The sequence below is a fragment of the Peromyscus eremicus genome, chromosome 9, assembly GCF_949786415.1.
Source record: "Peromyscus eremicus chromosome 9, PerEre_H2_v1, whole genome shotgun sequence".
NCBI lineage: Eukaryota > Metazoa > Chordata > Mammalia > Rodentia > Cricetidae > Peromyscus > Peromyscus eremicus.
The window spans coordinates 46,752,105-46,770,709 of record NC_081425.1 but is presented as its reverse complement, the minus strand read 5'-3'; the positions used below and the strand labels follow the sequence as shown (position 1 = coordinate 46,770,709).

At 46.9% G+C, this 18,605-nt stretch overlaps 1 protein-coding gene across 5 annotated transcripts; it reads right to left on the bottom strand.

Moving 5' to 3' along the window:
• Positions 1-1,109: 1,109 nt before the first annotated feature.
• On the bottom strand, positions 1,110-10,913 carry Cby2 (chibby family member 2). Of its 5 annotated transcripts, XM_059273322.1 has the most exons (4): positions 10,899-10,913; positions 10,201-10,344; positions 9,818-9,898; positions 1,110-2,482 (listed from the first exon to the last, which is right to left on the bottom strand). In XM_059273322.1, exons 2-4 carry the CDS (start codon positions 10,273-10,275, stop codon positions 1,292-1,294), a joined length of 1,347 nt encoding a protein of 448 aa, XP_059129305.1. In that variant the 5' UTR covers positions 10,276-10,344; positions 10,899-10,913; the 3' UTR covers positions 1,110-1,291. The 5 variants fall into 5 exon arrangements, with proteins under 5 accessions (XP_059129305.1, XP_059129306.1, XP_059129308.1 ...); XM_059273323.1 differs by lacking the exon at positions 9,818-9,898; XM_059273325.1 differs by lacking the exons at positions 10,201-10,344; positions 10,899-10,913 and adding an exon at positions 10,055-10,190.
• Between the last annotated feature and the right edge of the window lie 7,692 nt (positions 10,914-18,605).

Genomic DNA, 18,605 nt, shown 5'->3' with positions numbered 1-18,605 from the left:
TTTGGTTTCATCAAAAGACAAAAGTAACTGCCCCCCCCAACCCACACACATACCCTGGGGTTATTACATTGACAAACAGGTGTGATATTTTATGATACCCTGAATGATAAATTAAACAAATAGAGGAGGAAAAAGTACTAAGACCCAGAGGCCCATCAACAGCCAGTTCCCATTTTTCAGACTCTGGCGCCATGAGCAGAGTAAATGACTAGCCTTCTCCTGTACATCCATCACTGTCCACCCTGCGTGCAGAGTAAACACGTCACCGACTAGTGCGAGGAAAACCTCTCATATCGTCCCCTCCTCTGGGACTTCCAAGGCTGCCTTGGGGGTAAGACTCATCAAGTTCTTAAGTCTGGAAAACAGATACCAAAACCACTTTAACTTTTAGAGACTAGGAAACTGGCAGTGAGTCTCATGGAAGGAGCCTGACCTGGTCTGCAGAAGAAATCCCCACTTGCCTTTCCTACCTGTCAATTGGTGCATGTCTTAGAATTCCTGTTTCCATGTCTGTTAGAGACGGTAGTGCCCACCACACAGGGTTCTAAGGATGCTGAGGCTCACAACATGCCAAGACCTCCAGGAGAGGGGTGGGTTACGGTTCTTGGCTCATTGTCTAAGGAGCATAGCCAGAGAATCCTAACAAACTATGGACTTTGCATACTGGTGATGAGTCGATGTAGATGCATCAATTTTTCTAAATTTTGGTAGGGGATGTTGATGAGTATGGGTAGAGGTCTAGAGGAACTCTGACTCTCAGCTCAGTTTTACTCTAAAGACTAAAGTCGTTGTCCATCATCCCATATCATGGGCCCCACCTCAGTCCCTTCCTTTTCTATTATGGTAGCCTAGATAGACCTTAAATTTACAATCCTCCTGCCTCAGCCTCCTGAGTCCTAAGAATACAGAAATGTACCACTCCACCCAGCTAAATCTGTAGAAGGGGAGAAAAAGTACAGGGGTTGAAAGAGGAGGAAAGGGGATTGAATAATAAGAAGGTTGATGAGGAAGGAGGAGAAAAGAGGAGGCCAGGAAGCGAACGAGGAAGTAGGAAGTTAAAAGAGTTAGGAGGACGCAGGATGAGAAGAAGCCAAAATGCCACGCTGGTGTTGGTTGGCCCCAGCCTCCTCTGCCTTTATTGTGTCTCTGGGTGTAGGATGGTCCTTTCTCTGCTGGTCTACGGGCATGCACTGGGGGGCTGCGAAGGTGAGGAAGACAAAGGAAGGCAGAGGGTTCTCTCTGGCCTCGTGGACCGTGCTTGATCTTGGTGTCTATGTCTGCTGCCAAGACCTCAGACCCTGCTGGGCTTCTTGGGATCTTTGTTGTTCTTGGCTGAGGCGGAGGCACACAGCTCTTCCACAAGCATCTCCATCCGGGCTGTGACCTCGGTCATCGTGTCGATGACCATGCACTGCTGCAGCTTTAGCTTGTTGTTTTCCCACAGGGCCTTGTTCTCCTCCTGGAAGATGCGGTGCACGTCACGGAGGACGTGCAGCGCCCGGTTCTCCTCCTGCAGCAACCGGTTCTCCTCCCGCAGGGCCTGCAGCGCCTGGTTCATCTCCCTCAGCAGCTGCATAAGCTGAGCGCTGTCAGCTAGGTTGGGGCCGACTTGACCCTCGTCTTCCCCAGACGGCCCAGACAAGTTGTTAACCATCTCCCTCAGGGCACGCAGTGTCTTGGAGTCCTCCTGTGCTGTGGGGGGCCCTTTGGGCTCCTCAAACGGGGAGGAGAGTCCTGGGCTCTGATCTGGGAGAAGCCCAGGGTTATGGGGCTCCTCCTTGGGTGAGGAGGTGGGCTTACCCTCCTCGGCGGAAGTGCCACCGTCTTCTGCCTGGGCCCAGTAGGCCTGCCTCTGCTCCAGCAACTGCTGGAGGGCCCGGTTCTCCTCTCGAATGAGGTGTAAGGTGTTCTCCTTGCTCCGCTGGACAGGCAAGGTGGCGTTGTCTTTCTTCACGACTTCCTGGGAGGCTGTGTCCTTGTGCAGCAATGGCGAGGGGGACTGACTCTCCTCGTGGCCCAGGGTGACCTTGTGGTCTTCCCAAAAGACCTGCAGCATCTTGTTCTCCTTGCGGAGGGCCCTGTTCTCATCCCGCAGGGCCCGGTTCTCATCCCGGAGAGTCTTGTTCTCCTCCTGCAGCAGGTGCTCCCTGGCCAGCCTCTTGTGGTGCAGTTTATGGTGGAAGGACGAGGAGGGGGAGAAGTGAGGAGACTGCAGACGGCAGTTCTCATTCACCCACCGCCCGTCCTGGAAGACGAACATCTCGTCGCTGAGCTGCACCCGGGGAGGGTTGTAGTCCAGTTCCAGGTCAGCCTGGGAGGTGGGGCGCTCCATGGGGTCAAAGGGCACAGAAGAGAAGCGGTTGAGTGGGTAGGAATGCTGGCTGACTACCCTGCGGCTCATCCGGGGCAAGGCAGCCTGCCTGGAGCAGCGAGGCGTGCTGTACAGGTTGTGGAGCCTCAGGAAAGGCTCAGTGGTGCCCCGCTGTGGGAGAGAGCAGGGAAACTGTTAATGGAGCAGCTTGCACAAGGACCGCCGGGTGGGCTAAGAGTCCAGGAGACCCCTCACCTAACCTCCCGGAATCCTCACAAGGAAATCTAGCCGGCCTTTGTTATGCTAGGTAGCTTTCTTCTTGAATTAATGAGCGAATACCGAACCACAGTTCCTAGGGGAAATGCTGGGCTCGGTTCCTATAAGGCTCTGGTCATAAAAATTCCTGTCAATTGATCATTGTGTTTCTGTTTAAAGACACCCTCCCGGATCTGGAGATTGACAGTGGGTGCGCCATGCCTAGGCAGAGCTTATCCAACAAGCTTGCTCCAGGAGGCACAGCACAGACACACTGTAATTAGGAACGAGGTGTGTTGATACCACTTTAAGCAGGGAAACCGCCAGCAAAAGGCACGTAGTGGTCTAGAAACTGCAAACAGGACACTGTTTTCCAGGCTGAGAGTTCAAACAAGAGGTGCCTGGAGCCCAGTTCTTGCCCACACATTCCCACACAAACTCTCTACAGGTCCAAGAATGACCACAAGTGTTCTATGAGCATTGAGGCTGGACTAGTCAAAGGTCTATAAATTCCTAACTATAAAGTCTATGAATAATGAGCCATGCTTTGTGCAGGCCTGTAACCACAGCTACACGGAGGCAGTCCAGATAGGAACGTAACCAGAACTTCAAGGCCAGCTTGGTCTACATAGCAAGTTCCAGGCCAACCAGGGCTACACAGAGAAAGACCCCATCTCAAGAAATGAAAGCCCACAGACAATAAGATTCAACCATATGGTAGAAACTAAAGGCATGGATTTTTTTTAAAAAACCTCTGTCTCCTTGCCACTTATCAGTTATAAGAATCTGGCCAAGTTGTGTGACTTTCAGTTGCTAAAATTTTAACTTGGGGTAACTGCACCTCTTTGAAGAGGGTGTCAGCTCCCTCAGAGCTGGAGCTGCAAGCTGCACAGCTGATTATGTGCGTGTGTTTTACCTACATCATTCTCTTAATCCTCACAACACTGGCAAATGAAACACTATTTCAGCTTTAACATTCCCAACCCGAAGACTCTCCGTTCCAGAGTGCTCCATATCTGAAGCTTTCTGAGCATCCATGGGATGCTGCAAGCAAAAAATTCCACACCTGCCTTCCTGCAAAGACACAGGTACACTGAAACAGTGCATAAAACTACTATGAATTGTATATGATATATAGATATAGATATGGATTTAATGCCTATGCATGGGTCCCATTCCCTGAGCCTTCCTCCCCTTCTGCTCCACCTAAATATTCAAATATTCCGAAATCTAAAAACCACCCCTTTAAAAGCTGCTTCCTTCATCCTTTAAAGGCTGAGCATCCATGCTGGGTGGGTTTAATCATCAATCTAGAATTACCTGGTGGGGGGAAATCTCAATGAGGAATTATCTGGATTGGGATGTCCTGTGGAATACCTGTGAGGTATTTCCTTTTCTTTTCTTTTCTTTTTCTTTTTGAGGGATTTTCTTTGTTGGGTTCATTGATGTGGAAAGACCCAGCCTACTGTGGGTAGTGCCACATCCTGGGTTTGGGTCCTGGACTGTATAAGAATGGAGAGAGCAAGCTGAATACTAGAAGATTATGTGCAATTAGCCTCCCTCTGCTCTTCACTGTGGGTGTGACTAGGTGTCTGGCCTTCCTGTCTTGACTTCCTTACAGTGATGGGCTGTAACCTGTAATGGTAAATCAGAGAAACCCTTTCTCTCCTGAGCTGTTTATATTGGGGACATTTTATCACAGCAACAGACACGAAACCCAGACAGTAGCCATGGCATCATCTTGAACCTAGAACCCAAAGCAGAGGTCCCAAGCCCCAAGAGCCTTGATATCAAAAGTGCCATGCCTGAGTCCTATTGAGAACTTCTTGTTTTTCCATCACCTCTGAAAATGAGCCTACACATGGCCGCTGTGCCTGCTTCCTGGGCTCATAAGAGGACAAGTGGTAAACACAATGTCACAAAGACCAAAGAGTCCTGCTGGTGATATTTAACAATTCCTGTTCTAAACCATCGTGAAACACTGAATACATTGCTTTACAAAATGCTCCACCAACATATAAGCAACAAAGCTGAGCAAATACCCATAGATTCAGGATCCCAGTCTCTAACTGGCACTCACAACCCTGCCCTTCTCATCTGGGGTCTTGAGCCAGGTCAGTGATGGTCCCAGATTTCTTCCATTGGCTGATCTAATGTGTTTGATGACCTGGGTCCTGACAAGAGGTCTGTCTGTGCTTGGAACATCATGGAGGGGTTCTACTGAGCCTAGGAGGTTCAGTCAATGCGGGGGGGGGGGGGGGGAGGGATGTCTCTTCTTGGCCTTAGGGGCATATTCTCACATAGACATAGAGACCAACAGGCGAAAAAGAACAAAGTGGGCTCCTTCCTGGCAGAGTAGGGAATGAAGTTGTAGGACAGGGCACATGTGGCTCCGAGGCTCACCAGACCTCCCCCATTAGGTGTTCGAAAGGTGACCAAGGGACTCTGTCTTCAGGAGCCAGGAATAGTGTACTCATAGCTGTGACCCAACAGTGTAGTGTGTTAGTGCTGGGGATCCAGGAGGAGCCCTGGGTACAGGCATGGCTCTCACAGCTGCCTGAAACCCTACCTGTGGACTGGAATCCTTCCTGAGCACAGGCCCGGCCCTTTCTGGTATTTCATTTCTAATGTAGGTGCTTTAAATCACCAATGACCATAAGACAAATTGCTAAACGATCTTATTAATAAAAAGCCCAGAGCCAGACATCAGGGTAAAAATCTGAAAGGTCAGAGGAATAGGAAAAGCCACAGCCAACCTCACCTTACAGACGCCTCAGTCTACAAGAGACCTACTTCCTGCATACTCACACCTATATGCCTTTCTGTTCTGCAATCTCATTTCCTCTCTCTACCCAGCTATATCACCTCCACTCTGTCTCTACAGACCTCCAGATCTCTATGGTTAGTGCTGGGATTAAAGGCATGTGTTTAAAATGCCTGGCTCTGTTCCCAGTGTGGCCTTGAACTCACAGAGATCCAGATGGATCTCTGCCTCCCAAATGCTAGGATTAAAGGCATGTGCTAACACTGCTTGACTTCTATGTTTAATATAGTGGCTGGCTTTTTCCTCTGATCCTCAGATAAGCTTTATTAGGGTGCACAATATTTTGGGGGACACAATGTATCACCACAAATGACTATGGGGCATACTATTTCCAGGGATCCTGAAAAACACAGTGAGCTGCCAACTGAAAAGGGGGAACAAAAGGCAATGGAGAAAGGGAGGGACATCACCAGAGTCTCTTCCTGGTGCTGTGTGATTTTTAAAGACTAAAACTCTCAAGGAGGAATCTTCTCAGATAGAGTTACTGGGGTTGCTGGCCTTCCACTTAAAGAGTTTGGGAACAGGACTAGACTGAGCATCCAGGCTTAGCTGACATGCACTGCTGTGGTTTGAATGTGGCCTCTCAATTTCATGTGCTGGGAGCTTCATCCTCAAAGTCACATGTTAATAGTGTTTGATAAGGGAGACCCTTGTGAGGCGGACTGGATCATGTGGGAATGGATGAACCCGTTCATGGTTCAATGGGCTGTTGCAGGGACATCTGTTATAAAGTGAGCTCTCTGTGGCTTGCTGTATCTCACCAAGTGATGCCCTCCACCATGTAGGGACACAGCATGAAGGCCCTTGCCAGAAGATGACCAGGTTCTAGTATTGTGCCATGCTCTTGAATGGCCAGCCTCTATTCTTTGTGAACTGTCTGGCCTTGGACACTTTGTTATAGTCATGGTGCTGAGGAAACAGCACTGAAGTTCTCTCCCTTACATAAAAGATGTCGCTACTACCACCCAGAAGAGACGTCCGCATGCTCCCAGAAAGCTCACACTGGTTGACCAAGCTTTTAAAGCACCTGCTTTGCCAACACTATTGACAGTTAGTGTGTAGGGAATGCTCAGCCTGCTGGAGTACTTTTAATGCATGTAAAATTGAAGGGCACCAGGATCCTAGAAGGGAAAACCACAGTGCCAACTTCACAGCTGAGCTCCACTATCATAAAAAAAAAAAACCCTCTGGTATGCCAAATAGCTAAATACAGTGTTTGTTTTAATAAATGCTAACAGATAAAAGATCATTCACAATATAAAAGTGATTAGTTTTGATAGATTTTTAATGCTAACAGCAAAGAGAATAAAGATGACAGATGTAGTCATCTTAGCTAATTGATAGACTCTCCTAAGATCTTGCTCTGAAACTGTTTCAGTTGGCATTGCTGGGAGCCGAAGAGGAAGGAGAAAAAGACAAGGGGAAATGGAGGGCACCAGGAGTGCTATCAGAGCTCATTCTGATCCAGATGTAGATCTGCCACTGATGACCCAGCACTAACCAATGACATGCACTGAGAGCTCACTGGGAAGCTTGAATGTCTGGAAAAGTGAGTCTGTGCATAGAAGGGGATCAGCGGCCTGGACAGGAAATAACACTGTGGCTTGCAAGCTAATGTGCTAGAAGAAAATAGATGTGAAAACACACATGTTCAGCGTGAGGAAGAAAAATGCGAAATCAATAAGACCCGAAGAGACCTAAAGGCGATAACTAGTGAATTGTAGCATTTGTAATGTAATTGAGAACTCCAGCCAACCAATAGGGCTGGGAGCTGGCAGCCAGAGGTACTGTTATAATTCCCTTCCAAATGGGATGAACTCAACTCAGAATGAAGCTACCTGGGGTGGAAAGATACAGGCAGCTGAGGGGTTACCGGTAGCAATCCAGACGAGAGGAAAGGACACACTAGCTTCTAGAAGCAAGAGAATTAGAGCTAAGACATCACCTGGCCTGCTGAGTAGCGTGACAGGCTAGGCATTGACCTGGGTTAAACCTCAGCTCTGTCCTTGCTACTGAGTCTCCCAATTCCCACAGCTGTGAAATCTCTGCCTTATACTTGTGTGACTCTGTGGCCAACACATGATGTCAGCACTCCATCAACACCTTCCTCACCTTGTTTCTCATAGTAATCCTTTGCCCCCACCATCTCATTTGGGGAGGTACATGAGCAGATAGGCCTTTCCCACAGCCCTATGGGTGGGCTCAGTTTACATCAACTAGTAATCCATGCCTACTTCCCTACCCAAGAGGATCCATTTAGGGTATCCTGGCAGGTTGTCTGGCTTGTGCCTGTAACCATCCTGGCAGGAACGAAGATATTCTAAAGAGATACTTATGTCTATCCTTCTAGATATCAGATTGTTGAAACAGTGAACCCCAAGAAATTGCTCCGGTAGTCCTATGTTTGGAAAAGGTAAAAGCTGAAGGCTGGTGCCAGCCAGAGGGGAAGACTGTCTCTCAGAAAGAGATGTTACACAGTTGTGTTAACTTGTCAGATAGCCCTGCAGAAGAGACTGGGGATGAGACAATGATGCTGGGCTGGACCACACCCAGAGCAGGACTGCTTAGTTATGTGAACCTCTGTGACTCTACTTAAACCTAAACTTCCTGATGGACTTGGAGCATCACTAGACCTCTTGGTTCCTCCTTCCAGTGTTGCCACACTGAGTAAACCTCCTCTTCCTGCTTTTCAACATCAGTTGCTTGCTTTGTTGGCCGTTAGATGACCACTGGCTAAGCCTGACTGGCATACTCAAGGCCGCATCTGGCCAGGAAGAATCTCCAGACTGCAGTGACCCCTTCATTCCACATCCCTCCATCTTCCAAGATCCAAGTAACTACATCAGGTCCTACAGCACAGGAAGCAGGCCTGAGGGCACCAGAACAAACCCAAGACTTCTCAACCCACCTTTTTTCCTTGACTGGCGCTGGGAGATGGGGACAGAAAAGTTGTGCCAGGGGTGGACGGATCTAATCTTTCTATCACATCACATGACAGTAATAAAGGCTTTGTGTCAGCTTACTGGATTAAGAAACACCTAGGGCATTAGCAAGACCACACCCTTGGATGTGTCTGTGGGGACTTTATCAGTGAAGACTAACAGACGCGGGGCCCATACTAAATGTGGTTAGCACTCATGAGCTAGGATCCTGGACTGAAGAAACCAGGTTGATCTGCCATGATGTGAGGCAGCGGCCCCACTACCACTTCTCAATGGACTCATCCCCTGAATAGAGAGCCAAAAAAAAAGAAGACTTCATCCCTTGACTTGCTTCCTGCCAGGAATTTGGTCCCAACAATGCAAACAGTAAATTAACAACTACTTTCAAATCTTATTCCCAACCCCTTTTCCACTCCCACACCTAGGCTGGTGTCTTCTGTCTGCCCCTAATATGGGGGCTAATAAGGTACCTAAGGAGCCATGCCCACCCTCACGCACAGATGTGTGTGTATTTTACGTATTTAGAACCAGACCTAGCAAGGTTGTCCTTCTAAGGATGACCAGGACACAGTTGCCTACTATTCTGACTTAGCTTTCATTTCACTACAATGCCGTAAGGAAAACCAACACCCAGGTTGTTTCCTTGTCTTGGGTTTCTGTCTCCTCCCGCCCACATTTGCTGAGCTGGTTGTAAGTACACTAACACAGAACCCCAGCTAGAGATCCGTCCTCTTTTGTACACACCTCCCTCGACCAAACTCGGAGGTCAATTACCTGTGCCTTGGGTCCCTCCATCCTACATTTCACCTCCACTGGCTGCATGACCCTGATCTTCTAATGAGCGCTTGGGTGACTCTGGAGAAAGCAAGGCCACCCCTTTGTGACATAGCAGCTGGAGAAACAGTCAGATACAAGGGGTCCCCCCAAGAAATCTGCTGTGTGCAGGAGATGCGGGGATCACATGCTGCAAGGGGTTTAACCATTCACTGGCCTCGAAAGAAACAAACAAATGTCCATCCCCAGTCAGCCATCTTTGGCCCATAGCAGGGCTTCATTCCCTTGGCAGGGGCAAGTGGGCCACACGCTGGTGTTTCAGCTCCTGGGTTCATTCTTATGCACATGGCTTCAAGGTCAACTCTAGTTCTCCACAGATATCCAGAGTGGTTATACACCACCATGCAATGAAGGGTCTCCTTTGGTAAGGTTAGATTTTTCTCGTAGTATGATCAGACCTTGAAAGGCTAGTACTGGAGGACCTGACCACCCAACCCAGGCCCTTCATTCAAGGCCAGAGGATCTCAAGGTCCAGAGAATCCATGTGTCCTCCCCAAGACACATAGCCAGGGAAAAACAAACAACAAACAAACAAATAAAATGACAGGAATCTGAGCGGCTGACTTCTCTGTTCATTCTGTAAGGTTTGGAAACAGGGTTATTCTAGCTAAAACTGGTAAGTTACATCCTCCCGTGATTGTCCGTCCCTACCTGAGGTAGGACCACATTGATTGGAATTTCTAGGCTTTCAGATCTGGTATCCCTCTTTCTTGTAAAATTTGGCCTCGAGTGCTGTAAAAAAGAAAAAATTAGATTTCTCCTCAACTCATCCTGGGGCTTTAGTGGCTCACTTGAAACATATAACTACTTTCTACACATTTATGACCTCCTTACCAATTATATATCTTATAAAAAAAATCACAGTCTAAAGGTATGTGTAGATGGTACCTGAACTGAAGAGTTACCGATCACTGAACAAAAATCAAGACAGGAATTAACTGATATAAAACCCTCTTGTAAGTCTTTGAAGCAGAGACCGCAGCAGCTCTCCCTGGTTTTAAATTATTATTTCTGTATCAAGTAAAAAGCCATACCAATGTGAGATGCCAGGTATAGGTCCTATGCATAAGCTGGTCATCAAAACACTCAGAACATTCTAGGGGTGACATCACAGAACAATACGGTGTTTTTCTGAGCTCATGGTTCCTCTCTGAGCATCTCCAGTGGGAATGAGGCTTCTGCAGGAAGGAAGAATTGTCACTGGCTTTGCCTGTGTGGCTAGCCTGGGTCAGTTTGACACACAATAGCCCTAACACTAGCCCTTGTTTGGTCAGCCTGGCTGCCCCTCACACCTCACTGCCAGGCTGGCTTGAAACTCTCCACTGCCCTTCATAGGTGGCATCTTCTTCAATGGCATTACTTAGGAAAGAAGAAACGTTAACTGTCCAGACCCGGGGAGGCTTGGCACTACTCAGGGACTCTTCCAGTCAGTTCCACCCCAATACTAGCTACATGGACTTAGTATTGGGTTCCAGGAGTTAGGGGCTCAGCCCTACAAGATGGCCTTTGACTTCAGGTACCAATCCCAGCCACCTATACTTGTAACTGGTTAGCTGTGCAGAGGCTCCCCTGACCTTCTCCTCAATAGCTGTCTCTCAGAACTCGGGAATGCTTTACTTAGATCACAAGTTTATTGTGAAGCATGTAGCTCAGGAATGGACAAATGGTGGTGATAAAGAGTGAGCTATTGGAGGGGTAACGTTGTAAAGCTTCAGGCCTTCTCTGGACTCACCTGGTTCCCAGCATCTTCAGCCTCAATGTCTGAACCCTGTTGTTTACAGGAATTTGTGGACTTTCGTTATGTAGGCAAATTTAATTAAATCATTGGCCTTTGATCATTGTCAAGTCCTACATCCCCAGAGGGAGAAGTTTGCTGAAAACTCCAACCTTCTAATCACCTGATTGGTCCCTCTAGCAACTATCCCCATCCCCATCTCCCCCCACCCCTCCACCAACCCATCCCCCACCCCCTACCCTGCCAAAGTCATTCCACTAGCTTAAACTGATATGTGTTCCAAAGGAGGTCCTGCCAGGAAATCCCAAAGCTGTAAGAAGCCCTGTTCTGGTAGAAAATACAAGTATACAATTATATCACATGTAGAAGCTACATAGATCAAGGCCCCAACACCCCGTCCCTCCATCCTTAGTCCTGACAAATCCATCACCTCCAGAGCCATTCAAGAGAACTCCTGTGTGTATTCAGAGCCCCAGTTCTGTGTGGTTTTGTCCCTTGGGGTGGGAACAGAGGGTGACCTGAGGTCAGCAGACCCAGAGATGCTGGAACCGACTACTTGAGTCCCTCACACCCAAATTACAGGCAAATCTTGGTATAAGAAAATCCAAATATACAAAAGCTGAAAGATACACGCAGATAAAAATCCAAGTGGCTGATTCCGTTGCCAAAGAACTTATGTCTACAGAGAAACTGCAAAGAAAATTTTCAACTCTGTGTGTGTGTGTGTGTGTGTGTGTGTGTGTGTGTGTGTGTGTGCTGGCACATGTGGAGGCCAGATGTACCAACCTTGGGTGTCATCCCTCAGCTGCTGTCCACCTTGTATTTTAAGACACTGGCCTGGAACTTGACAATTAGATGGGGTGGGCCCAGGGAGCACCAGGGATCTGCCTGTGCCCACTTTGCCAGGACTGGTGGACAGGAGAGGGCCACACCAGGATTTTTAGGGTTTTTTTTACATGGGTTCAGGAGATCAAGTTCGAGTCCTCACAATTGCATAGCAAGTACTTTACTGACCGAGCCATAGACTCGTTTACCTGATTTTGAAACTGAGATCATAAACACGCAGCGCTGAATTTGCATTCTTTGCCATTTTAAAGCGTATAGTTCAATAGTGTTGAGTATATTCACGTTGTTGTGTAAGAGCATCTTGGAAAACCAGGACTTCTATTAAGCACTAATTCTCCCTCTTCCTTCGCTCCAGCCCTTGGCAATCACATTCCTATCTTCTGTTTCTATGATTTAAACTACATTACTGTCTTAGGGTTTCTATCCCTGTGATAAAACACTGTGACCAACAGCAACCTGGGGACGAAAGGGTTTATCTTACACTTCCAGGTAATACTTTATTACCGAGCAAAGTCAGGGCAAGAACGAAGGCAGAACCCGTGGAGGGGGGCTGCTTCCTGGCTTGCTCTCATGGCTTGCTCCGCATGGTTTCTCACAGCACCCGGGACCAGCAGCCCAGGGGTAGCACCACCCACAGCGATGTGAGCCGTGGCACATCTACCATCAGTCAGCTCCATGAGCTTGCCAGCTCCACGAGCTTGCCCCCAGGCCTGTCTTAGGTACTTCCTCAGTTGTTTTTTCACCATCTTTGATAACTCTGGCTTGTGTCAAGTGGAAAAACCAGACAAACAAATGACTACCCAGCACAATGAGATGTCTCACATGAATGGAATTGCAGAGTATTGGTTCTTTCAGGATTTACCAAGTTGAAACAAATGTCAAGATTTCCTTCTTTGGAAAGGCTCAGTCAGGTTTCACGATATGCAGGGATCATCTGAGCAGTCTGTCCCCTGGCTGCTGGAAATAATACTGCGGTATACTTGAGTGTGCAAACGTCCCTTGGAGATTCTGCACTGAATTATTTTGGATCCGTACCCAGAAGTAAAATTGCTCAGTGACAAGGTAGTTCCATTTTTAATTTGGGGGGCATCCCCTCACTGTTTTGCACAGTGCCTGCATTATTTAACCTCCCCACCAACAGAAGACTTCCCATTTCTCCACACCCTCACCGACACTCGCAGCTCTGAGTAATTCCTGTACTTCCTGAAAATGTAATTCCATTTCTCCTCGTGCACATTCCCCATAGAAGCACCAGCACACCCCTGGATGTGAGAAAAGTTCTGTTACCAGGGAGAACTAATGAATCGAGGCCTGGGGGCGGGGGGACTCCCTTATACAAAATTTGCCCCTATCCCCTTGGCTCGAATGTCTGCCAGCTGACACACAATTGGTACTTCTGTTGTGAACTGTCAATAAAGTGTTGTTCCAGAGCCGATGTGAGGGCCTCTTTGTCTGCTTGCTTGATGGATTGATTTTCCCTTTTATTTTTAAAGAAAGAAACGTTTAACCTGGGCCATCCCAGTCACTGCATTTGCACCTATTACTACTCGGGTTAACACAACCATCAATCACACACGGTCCACAGACCTCCCAGTCTGTGGGCACTACACAGAGCACAGAGGTAGGTGGGTTCCTAATCTAGACAAGCTGAACAGAGACAAAAGGCAAGCATGCACCTAAGACTCGCCAGGCTCCTCTGGCTGCAGCTGTAGGATGTTCTGTGATATGGGGGTAGTCCAACAGCAAGAAGGCTGTCAGAGAGCCCGGACTCCTTCGCTTCCTCTAGAAAGTCACACAAGCCGAAGCTCTTGGCCAAGTAGCCAGAGGTAGGCATCAGATCTGTGCTCTGACCTCTCTTGTCTTCTCACGCCTGGGGAAAGGCATAGGAAACTCGGTAGGTACAGTAACCTATCTTACACAGTGGGTGTACCACTGTCCTGTTTTCCTGTTTCTGTGGTAAACACTATGACCAAAAGCAACTTGGGAGGAAAAGGTTTATTTGGCTTCCACATCCTGATCACAGCTAATTGTTGAGGGACGTCAGGGCAGTAACTCAGGCAGAAACAGAGGCAGGAAATGTGGGGGAATGCTGCTGACTGGCTTGCTCGCTTCCCCTGGCTTTCTTAGCTTGCTTCCTTATATGACCCAGGATTACCTGCCTCGGGGTGGCATCTCCCACAGTGGCCCTCCCACACCAATCATAAATCAAGAAAATGACCCACAGAGAAGCACACAGAACAATCTCCTCTGACAGGGACAATGACACCATTAATGTTCCCTCTACCCAGGTGACTATACTTTGTGTCAAATTAATAAAACAACAACAACAAAAATAGCACAATTAGACCCTGTGATGGTTTAGAGAACCCCCATAGGCTCATATATTGAATGCTTAGTCCACAGTTGATGAGCTATTTGGAAGAATTAGGAGATGTGGCCTTGTTGGAGGAAGTGTGTCCCTGTTGGAGGAATTGGGCTTTGAGATTTCAAAGCCCACACCAGACCCAGTGCCTCTATCTGCCTGTTACCTGTGAATCAGGTTATAAAGTGCTCAGCTACTGCTTCAGCACCATGCCTATCTGCTTCCCACCATGATGAAAATGGACTCACCCTCTGAAACCGTAAGTAAGCCCCCAATTAAATGCTTTCTTCTATCAGTTGCCTTGGTCACGGTGTCTCTTCACAGCAGTAGAATAGTAACTAAGATAACTCCTGATCCACAGGCCAAGAGAGAGGCACTGGGCTTGGCATGGTCTTTTGAAACCTCAAAGCCCACCCTTAGTGACACACTTCCTTGAACAAGGCCACACCTCTTAATCCTTCTAATCCTTTCAAATAATACCACTCATTGGTGACTAAGCATTCACATATACATTAATAATGCAAAGAAAAACACATTTTTTTTCATTAGAAAGGTAAATTGTCAATTTTCCTTGGGGTCCTTGGCCACCAGCGCATGAGGGAAAAGGGAGCAGAAGTAGCAAGCAAGGTTCAGATGGCCATGAGCATGACGGGAAAAACTTCCAGGAGTCAGCTTCAGAGAGACAGTTGCCTTTATTGTTTCAGGGGTAAGGGATGTAAGGGTTCTTAGGGTTACTGGCAGGAAGGGTTGATTGGTCCCAACACAGCTCCTAATTATCATGGTGGGAGGAAAGAGCAGGACTTGTGTGCTGAGTCACACAGCTTTGCAGGGAGTTCTGTATAGGGTCATCCTCCAAATAAGGTCAGGTATCTGAGCTTAGCGACACTCTCCAAACAAGATTAGACAGAGAAGAGGAAACCCTGCTGAGAAAGGAAGTCCTCTAATTTGCACTGAGCTCAGAGAGCTATCTGGCCATGGTGGATTGCAACCTTAGCAGCAGGGTTCTCTAACATCTTCCCCTGTTTTATTTTATGACAGAGAGGTGTCATCATAGGTTTCAAGAGCCTTGTAAACTGTATTGGAGGGGTCCAGGGTCTGGTAGTGGACCATAACCTGGTTGGGGGTAATTCCAGCAGTGGTGGTAATCTGTCGTCAGAGACATTGTATAAGGCAGGGAGCAAGCATCAAAATAAAATAACAGCATAATTAGGGGGCTAACAAGGGGTATGAGCCAAGAAAACAAGGGGTTATTGAACCAAATTAATTGTTCAATGGGTTGGAATTAGTCTCAACATCATTTGATTCATTTACATAAAAGCAACATTCTTCTCCCAATACTATGCAAGTCCGCCCATGTTCAGCGGTTATTAAATCTAGGGCCCAGATATTTATCTGTTGGGACCACAGTGCAATTAAATATGTTTTCCATTCTTCCTAATGAGCGAAGCATCAGGTTAAGTTCAGTTTAGTTGGAGTTTTGAGTACCTGTCATCCCTGAAGAGGCTACTCATAAAGACCTGTAGATCTAAATGAAAAAGTATATTATTGACGTGACATTCTTTGCTGAGTGGTGGTGGCGCACACCTTTAGTCCCAGCACTCAGGAGGCAGAGGCAAGTGAATCTCTGAGTTTAAAGCCAGCCTGGTCTAAAGAGTGAGTTCCAGGACAGCCAAGGCTACACAGAGAAACCCAGTCTTGAAAAAAAAATTACTGTTTGTGACTTCTAAATCATAATAACCAATATTCAACATTATACTCAAAGGATGCAAAAAATTCTGGTAAAGTTTCCCCATGGTGTAGCATGAATCTTAGAAGGTCTTATTAATAAAATCAAACCTGAAAGCCAGATATTGGGGTGAACACTGGAGGATCAGAGAAGCAGAACAAGCCACAGCTTCCTCACCTCGCCAATTCCTCAGCTGACCCTATTTCCTCAGACTGGAAGCCTCTGAGTCCTTATCCGAATGAATCTCAGCTGAACTACTGCTCAAAAGCCTAAAAGCTTAACCAGCTCTAGTTCCTGGTCCTCATGCCTTAAATACCTTTCTGCTTTCTGCCATCACTTCCTGGGATTAAAGGCATGTGTCACCATGCCTGGCTGTTTCCCCCCAGTGTGGCTTTGAATTCACAGAGATCCAGATGGATCTCTGCCTTTGGAATGCTAGGATTAAAGGTGTGTGTGCCACCATTTTCTGGCCTCTGTATCTAGTGGCTGTTCTGTTCTCTGACCCCAGATAAGTTTATTAGGGTACACAATATTTTGGGGAACACAATATCACCACACCATGGGATTTCCACTTCTCCTGTTGTCAGCCAGTCATTCTCACTGGTTAGAAAGGTGAAGCTGTTGGCACCAGATAATAATAGTGTGTGTGCAGCTCTATGAATAACTAAAAATCACTGTTATGTACTTTTAAAAGAGGACACTTACATATAAAAAAATCTCAATTTAAAAAATACTCTTTAGATGATTTTTTACCCCAAATCAAAGCCTACCTAAAACTGTTCTTCTAAAAAAATTTTAAACAGAATACCTTGACATGGTCTTCAATGTCAGACATGGCCGTTTTGTACAGACTGAGGGTGATGCATGCATAGACTGATGGAGATATCTTCCAGAACTATTTTCAGACTGCTCTCTTCATTGGATATGCTTCTTTCAAAAACTCTTAGCTACTCATTGTTAAACCACCCTTTCTGGCAAGAAGGGGTGGGGGGGAGACTATTTTCTTTCTTTTCAAATGGCTCCAAGACAGCACCCTGTAAAGAGCCACTTGTCACCACAAAGGCCTGAAAACAGGGTGCTTGGTCTTTATCAGAAGAGACGACTGCAAAGAGATGAACTCTCAGTGGCACTAGAGACTTCCAGATCCTTCTCTGTATCAACACAAAAGAGATGCTCAAATTTCAGGCAACCATGTTACTTTTAAGTAGCAGGTGGACTCCATCCACACCATGCTCTGGCATGTTGTCCATTTCAGGCCTCGACTGCTCTGTGGCAACAGTTTGACCAGACATAAATCTCTATGACTTTAAATAAATAAACGCATGGCAAATAAATTTCCTGAGTAACACTATCCCCGTATGCCTCCAGCATCCTCAATTTAATTCTAGCCAAAGCAGTTACTCCTTCAAATGTTGTCTTCAACCACTGCCCCTCTGAGCATCGTCTCTAGTAGAGATGCTATTTACAACTGAGAGCATATTTCTCCTGGCATGCTTTCTGTAGCTCATTCACAAATGTGTACGTGTTAGTATCAAAGCAGAAGCTGCATTTATGTTTCAATCAGTACGGCCATCACTTCCTGGTTTGTTTCCATCACTCATCCCTGTCTAGTTTTCTCTGCATCCACCAGCAACTGCTGCAGAGAAGGGTGAGAATTCACTTCATTCAGTCATTCAGGAATGATTTATTGAGCACCGTGAATGAACCAACCACTGTCTGAGGAACTAATGAACAAAATTAAATTTTTATACAGCTACACTACTATCAAGAAAGGCCAATGACAGACAAGTTTTAGAAATCAAATACAAATTATCCTGTAGAATCTGCTGCGGATTGATTCCAGGACACAAATATCTTGCAAGCTTAATCAAGTCTGCCATATAAAATAATAGCTTATGAAACAAAAACGAACACAAAATAACATAGTGTCTGAGTTAACCTACCCCCATCTTTTACGGTTTGATCATCTTTGAGTTATTTATAATGTCTTCCCAAACAATGGAAATAGTGATTAGATCAGATTGTTTAGGGGATGACAACAAAAAATTTCTGTACATGTTCAGCACTGACTCAAATTTTTTTCAGATATGTTGTTCTGCGCCTCTTGAATCCACAAATATGGAACCAGTATAGATGAAGGGCCAAGCTTATGTGCCATGAATGTGTACTCACAGGCAAATTCAGCTGCCTTCTGAGACAGTGGTAGAGCAGTGGGTACAGGCAGTTGAAGAGGCCTCTGAAGATGTGACTAAGATTGTCTTGGCCTTTGAGGACAGACTGCCGGCAGATAAAGCAGTAGGAGGAAGTCTCTGAAATAGAAGTCCTACAGAATTGACTAGGACCACAGAAGCTGGTCTACCTGGAGGCAGAGTGAGGGGTGGGGGTGTGGAAGAGTCAGAGGGCAGAGGGCAGAGGGCAGAGGGCAGAGGGCAGAGGGCAAAAGGCAGCCCAGGGAGGTGACAGAGGACTTGGAGGGCTACAGTAGGGATTGTGGCTTTCATTCTGAGTGGCAATGGGAAGTCACTGGAAGGTGTGCATTAGACACGGCATGTAGTGATATTTTGTTTGTGCTCTAACAAATAAATCTTGCCTGGAGATCAGAGTGTGGAGCTAGATCAGAGTGTGGAGCTAGCCACTAGAGGCCAGGCAGTGGTGGCACACACCTTTAATCCCAGCACTTGGGAGGAGGAAACAAGAAGTGATATGGCTGGGCAGAGAGAAGAAGTGATAAGGTGGGGTGGAGACAGGAGCTTGGCCCCTTCAGGCTGAG

What these genes read in the sequence shown, in the direction of transcription:
- Cby2 (XM_059273322.1), bottom strand. Translation starts at nt 10,275, where the DNA reads ATGTCACCCCTAGAATGTTCTGAGTGTTTTGATGACCAGCTTATGCAT. An exon ending in ATACCTGGCATCTCACATTG is followed by an intron (nt 9,899 to 10,200) that starts GTATGGCTTTTT and finishes TCTTTTTTACAG; the next exon opens with CACTCGAGGCCAAATTTTAC. An exon ending in TCAATGTGGTCCTACCTCAG is followed by an intron (nt 2,483 to 9,817) that starts GTAGGGACGGAC and finishes TCTCTCCCACAG; the next exon opens with CGGGGCACCACTGAGCCTTT.